Raw genomic sequence first — 6469 nt, 5'->3', positions numbered from 1 at the left:
TGAAATAAATATATTTGAAAATGTAGAAAACATCCAAAAATATTTAAATAAATGACATTCTATTATTGTTTAACAACACGATTAATCTCACGAATAATCACGATTAATTTTTTTAATCACACAATTAATCGGGATTAATTTTTTTAATCGCTTGCCAGCCCTAAAGAATATATAGGAATATTGACAAGTCTGTAGGTTCACTAAAGCTGTTACATTGTAAAAGTCTCTTGTCTGCTACTTTTAACAGGAAGAGAGAATGAGAACCCTGAAATGGCAACAGCTCTGGCCTCAGAGACTCCTGAAAGGGAAGTGGAAGATGAAGCCACATGTCCAATTTGTCTGGATTATTTTAGCGACCCAGTGACTGTAGACTGTGGGCACAGCAGCTGCAAAACCTGCGTAACTACATACTGTGACAACTGGGAAGAGGGAAATCATGGCCCTTTGTGCTGTCCCATCTGCAGAGAAAAGATTGAGAAAGTGAATTTCAGGCCTAACTGGGATCTGGCCGGTTTAGTGGAACACGTTAAACAATTGGGATTAAAACCAGGAAAAGAGGAAAAGGAGAATCTATGTGAGAGACACAAGGAAAAACTCAGTCAGTTTTGTGAAGAGGATGGGGAATTCATATGTGTGGAATGTGACAAATCCCCAGTACACAAAACGCACACAGTGATTCTCATTAAAGAGGCTGCCCAGAAATATAAGGTAAGAAACACTTTTGATACTGATTAATTGAATCCTTTTCATTTCATACTAATATGAACTTTCAGGGGAGTTGACATTTTGCTGAGCCTCCTTCAGAAGAGCAGAATCTCCCCATTTCCCAGATACTTTCTCCTCAATACCAGCTCCATCGAAATCTCTGTTCTGCAAGGCACCTCCTTCCGGGCAGGTGAACGTAAAACTGGCCACGAATGCCACCCTAACCTGTCAACATCAGGCTTTTAATTAGGGACTGTGTATCAGGAACTGCCAACCAAATGACTCCAGACTGACACTACCCCAGGCCCCCACCAGGCGTACCAAATTTCAACCTGATCTGAATGGGGTCGTAAATTTTAGAACACTTTGAAAAATGAACTTTAAACTGACAGGTTCCATTGCACTCTTGCTTCTCTATCAGAGCTGGTGCACAGCAGCCTTGTGCACCACCTTATAGAACTAGAATGAAAGTCTAATAACTTCTGAATCTCTGTATTCTGCAGCTTGTTCTTGGTGGTGTTCACAAGCTGAGATCAGGGGAAGTTGTCTGATGTGAGTTTCATTTATGTTCTGAGTATATTTCCCTTCAGCTATGGACAAAAACTTTGCTGAGAATTGAAATTTTTTTAAAGCTGACCATTTTTGCGGGGGCTGTATGCCCTGGCCTGTGGGACCAAATCACTCAAAATGTGCACCACTAACTGCACCCCTGGCCTTGATGCAGCAGAGCAATGCCCAAGACAATCTGTAATAGCTGTTGCCAACTAGCTATTATAAGAAAAGATACTGAAGACTTTAAGTAACAGTAAACATTTATTACTGAGAGCTGTACTGATAGGAATTGCTAGTTTCCCTGTATGGCTGCAAGTGTAGCCTGTAGCAACGTGTTTTCTGCTGATAAGGCTCACTACACAATATTCCCCCTCTCCTACACCATGCAACATTATGTTCCTGCTCATTATCGCTCCCTTTTTAAAAAAATATTTACATTTCATTTTTAACTTAATTTAGCATCACTCTAATCTGAAACCCTAAGGGTACGTCTACACTACCCGACGGATCGTGATTGATCTATTGGAGATTGATTTATCGTGTCTAGTCTAGATGTGATAAATCGATCCCCAATTGCTCTTCCGTCGACTCTGGTACTCCACCGCCGTGAGAGGCGGAAGCGGAGCCGACAGGGGAGCGGCGGCAGTCGACCCCACGGTACGTCGACTTCAGCTACGTTATTCACGTAGCTGAAGTTGCGTACCTTACATCAACCCCTCTCCCCCGTATTGTAGATCAAGGCTAAGAGTCTACAATTAATCTCTAGAAGGTTTTTTTTATCATTCTGCCTTTAGAGGTAATAGGAGTCTCAGTGTCCCATTTTTGTTGTGTATTCAAACTGACTACTTGAGAATCAATAGATTGGTCAGGAATTGCCTGAATTTCTGAGTTGGATGTTAACACAGTTTCCGTTTGTTCCATATTTTCATTCTCCTGCACAATTCTTTTAATGCTCATCAAATCCCTTCTGTTTCTTCAGTAGGTATCTCCTGCCTCTATCATCTTGGACCAGTTCATTTGTCAATCACCTTTGCAGGTTTCCTTGTTCCTTTTCATAGAATATCAGGGTTGGAAGGGACCTCAGGAGATCATCTAGTCCAACCCCCTGCTCAAAGCAGGACCAATCCCCAAATGGCCCCCTCAAGGATTGAATTCACAACCCTGGGTTTAGCAGGCCAATGCTCAAGCCACTGAGCTATCCCTCCCCCCTTTTGACTAATACAAACAGTCTCTCCATTTTCCAGTGATAATAAAGGCTTTGCACCTTTGTCAAAGAAATATTTCTGCTTTGCTTGCCTCAGTTTTAGGTTAGTTTGTATGTCTCTTTGTATCAAGTTAAGTTGCAACAACTTCGATTAAGTCAGCAATCTGGTACTTAGATGTCTTTCCATGAGGAGTTGAGCAGGTAAGGAGGTCAGTTTGAACCCTCATATGGTAGCACTGGTACTTTTGATTTTTGTGTCTGAAGGTTTGGTACGTTGCAAGACTGTACCATGTCCACAATTTAACTAAACACTTATGGACAATAGACAGCATCTCAAGTTCTCATTTTACATAGCTCTGCTCTCAGAAGACTCTCATGGATAATAGCTAAGATCTCTGTTCTTAGACTTGCTGGTACTATGATTCTGTCACTGTTAAAGGCAAGTGCATCTTGCACACTTAGTTCCTCTCTAAATGATCAATAAGCACAGATATCCTCTGGTATTCCTCGCCATCCTTGCAAAACAGTAAGTTTTGCAGGACAACATCATTTGCAATAGCAGCTTGAAATTCCTTCAATTTCTGTTGTGAAATAAGCAAATAAGACATCATGCAACATATTTCAACATCAACTTACTCCGGCACCATGCAGTATGTATGCTCTGGATAAAGCATCAGCAATTGCTAACTCTTACCATGGTCTGTATTCCACTTGCAGTTGATATTTGTGGAGTGTTAGCAACCATCTTTGAATCCTTGGTGGAACACTGCACAAAGGTTTTCTGAAAATGGCTTGGAGAAGCACGGGGCCTAATTCCACAGTTACTTTTTTTTCCATAGATAAAGTGATGAAATCGAGTGCAGCCAAATACTGTTGCCAGCGTTCCTTTTTCTATCTGGGCATAACTCTGTTGTGCACTTGTCAGAGCTCTAGAGGCAGAAGTGACAGAAGCCCCAATTTGCAGCAATACAGGCCCTACTCCAGCAGAACTGGCATCTGCTGATGAAGTGATTGGTTCTTTGACATTAAAGTACTTCAGCTTGGGTGACTCTGTAGGCAATTCTTTCAAGTGTTCACATAAAACCTTGTGTATTGGCATCCAGGAGAGCTCGGCATCTTTTTCCAACAGTTGTCTTACAGAAGTTGCTACTATTGACACGTGTGGGGTCCCATGCGGAATCACGTCGGGGTCACCATTTGTGGGGTTTCATGCGGGGAGGACAAAGCACACGACCAATGTGGTTGCAAGCTGACTCTGTTTATTACAAGCTTTCTTTATAATCCTTCTTGCTGAACTGAACTCTGTTTATTACAAGCTTTCTTTTATAGTCTTTCTTAACATTACATAACACAATTAGGCTATAATTACACATCTACCGATTGGACAAGAAGGAGAATCATGTGTTCACCACATGTATAGCCCCACACCGATTGGTTCAGATGTTCCTTACATAAGGCCTCGTCTTATATAACCACTAGGGGGCCTTACATAAGGCCTCATCTTATATAACCACTAGGGGGCCTTACATAAGGCCATGATTTATTGTCAGGCAAGTGTCCCATCGTGACCCTTACCCTCTCATGGAACTTTGCATCCCCACAGACACGTAAGTTCCCAAGGTAATAAACCATTCCAAAAAATCTTTGCAATTCAGCCTTACAGGTCGCTGTGGCCATTTCAGTTATAACAGCAATTTTTTAGTTGTCAAGTTTAAGACCTTCTTTTGTCGAGTGATGCCCCAAATATTTTATCTCTGTCATAGCCAGTTTTGCATTTGCTCTTGGTTAGTCGGATGTTCCTTTCACAACATCTGTCTAGAACTCTCTTGAGCCTTCCATTATGTTCTCCTCTGGTATTTCTCCAGACCGTTATGTAATCTACGTAATATGCAACACCTTCCAGTCCTTCAAATGTCTGTTGGGTCACTCTTTGGCACATTTTACGAGCTGAAAAGATGCCAAAAGGAAGTCTGGGAAACCTGTACCTGCCAAATGGTCTGTTGAACATACAGAGTCTAGAAATTTTGTCATCTGGCTGGACTTGGCAAAATCCACTACTAGCATCTAAGAAATGAAAATTGTAGCTTTTGCTAACTTGCTCGTGATTTCTTCTACTGTAGGCAATTGAAAATGTTCTCTCCATATCTCTTTATTCATATCTCTTGGATCCAAGCATATTCTTTTTTCATCTCAACCTGGTTTGTCTACAGTTATTATAGAATTGACCCATTTTGTAGGTTATTGCACTTTTATTATTACTTGCAAAAGTTCCGTGTGGTACAACTCTTCTACTTTGTTCCTTAACACCCCTGGAACATTACGAGGTGCATGAATTAAAGGTGGTTCTTGTGAGTCAATCTTTATGATGTGCTTACCAGGCAAGTGCCATGTAGCTTCAAATACATCCTTGTATTCTTTAACTATATCCCAGTCACCTTCCGGTTCTTCTTTTACTATATTGACACTTTGCACTAAGTTTAAGTTTGTCACAGCCTCAAAACCCAGTATGGCTTGTAAGTCATCAATGCTTTTTTTACCCGGATACTCGCAGTCCAAGCTGAATTTACCACATACTTTCAGTTTTCCCCCAAGTAGGTTATCAGCCAGATACTGGAGCTGCAAAGTAGTTCGGTCTTTAAAGTGTTGTATAACTTTAGAGACAGCACATTGGCCTGTGCCCCAATATCAATTTAAAAACTCAGTTTTGTGATCGTTAATGAGCAAAACCACATTCCACTCAGCTTTGGATGGCTAAGTACACAGCATACCAGGGAACAGATCTTGTGAGTGCTCATCTGCTTCTGTGAGGGAAAACGTGTTTGCCCTGGGACTTTTCCTTTCCAGAGTTGTGCATTTTGGCTAAATGATTGTGTTTGCCACATCTTTGGCATTCTTGCCCATACACTGGACAGTTCTTTATGGCATGGCTGTGGCCATATTTATAACAACCCTCAGTTGCCTCTAACTGCTCTTTTTTCACTTCTCTTGATTACAGGCTTTTACTGACCACAGAACATCCTCCAGTCCATGACTGTATGGCTGGGTACTTACTAAAGGCAGACTTATGCTGCAATGTGTGCACATGGTTTTGGGTTCACCCAGCTCATTCAATTGTTTTGCAGTCGTTTCCGCTGTACAACATATGTCCACAGAACGTTCAAGGGTTAAATTAGTCTCCCTCAACCACCTAGCTTGTACTGACTCTGAGACAGTATCGCGCATAATGAGGTCTTTAATGAGTGAGTCACACAGATCTCCAAATTCACAACATTGTGCTGCCATTTTAAAGAAGTCACATGTTGGTCTATAATTTTCCCTTCTGTCTGACTGCTGGTGAAACAATTGTGCCTCTCATATGTGACATTTCTTTGTGGGCACAGTATGCCTCAAACTTATTTTTTAAAGCTTATATTTTTCTTTATCTGCTGCATTATCAAATTTTAAAGTATTAAAACCTCTCTTGCTTCTTCACCTGCCAAATGAGGAAATAATGCTGTTTGCAGCCATTCATCTTTTTGTCTGCATCACTCACAATGCTGCAGAGCTTAAATCCCCCCTTCCACTTTCTCCAGTTCTCTGTAGCATTTCCTTCAAACACTAACTTTCCTGGAGTCTTTAGTTGGTTCAGTTTCAGGTTTTTTCTACTCTTTTCTTAATTTGTTTTCTTCTTGTTCTTCTTCTTTTTCCATATGGCATTTGACAAGCAATGGGCTGGGATTATAACTGAATATTGAGATTTGAAAGCCATTCTAGTGCTTCTGGGGTAGATAGGTGGATCCCCTTTGTGCCAAATCTCTAAGAGTGAATGGGGCAATTCTCCATGGTGTGTTGCATGGTTTGTATCACAGTCACAATTTGGTGATTCTTTTATTTTTCCATTTGTGGAGAAGATATCGACACCCAGGGCCGGCTCTAACTTTTTGGCCGCCCCAAGCAAAAAAAAAAAGAGTACTGCCCTCCATAGCGCCACCATAACACACCCCCTCAGCACCGCGACGCCACCCCCCC

The 6469-nt window shown here is 41.4% G+C and overlaps 1 protein-coding gene across 1 annotated transcript in view; it reads left to right on the top strand.

Moving 5' to 3' along the window:
• Window positions 1–247: 247 nt before the first annotated feature.
• The window catches only part of LOC112120801 (interferon-induced very large GTPase 1-like), a gene marked incomplete at its 5' end in the record, with an annotated part of 37334 nt that continues 31112 nt past the window's right edge, over window positions 248–6469 (top strand). The window contains one exon of the mRNA XM_026646749.1: window positions 248–708. Coding sequence (XP_026502534.1) covers window positions 248–708 — 461 coding nt within the window. The remainder of the gene's footprint in view (window positions 709–6469) is intronic.

Source organism: Terrapene carolina, unplaced genomic scaffold, assembly GCF_002925995.2.
Source record: "Terrapene carolina triunguis isolate 2854851 unplaced genomic scaffold, T_m_triunguis-2.0 Scaffold41576, whole genome shotgun sequence".
In the NCBI taxonomy this organism is placed as follows: Eukaryota; Metazoa; Chordata; order Testudines; family Emydidae; genus Terrapene; species Terrapene triunguis.
This window is presented reverse-complemented; position numbering and strand designations above follow the sequence as displayed.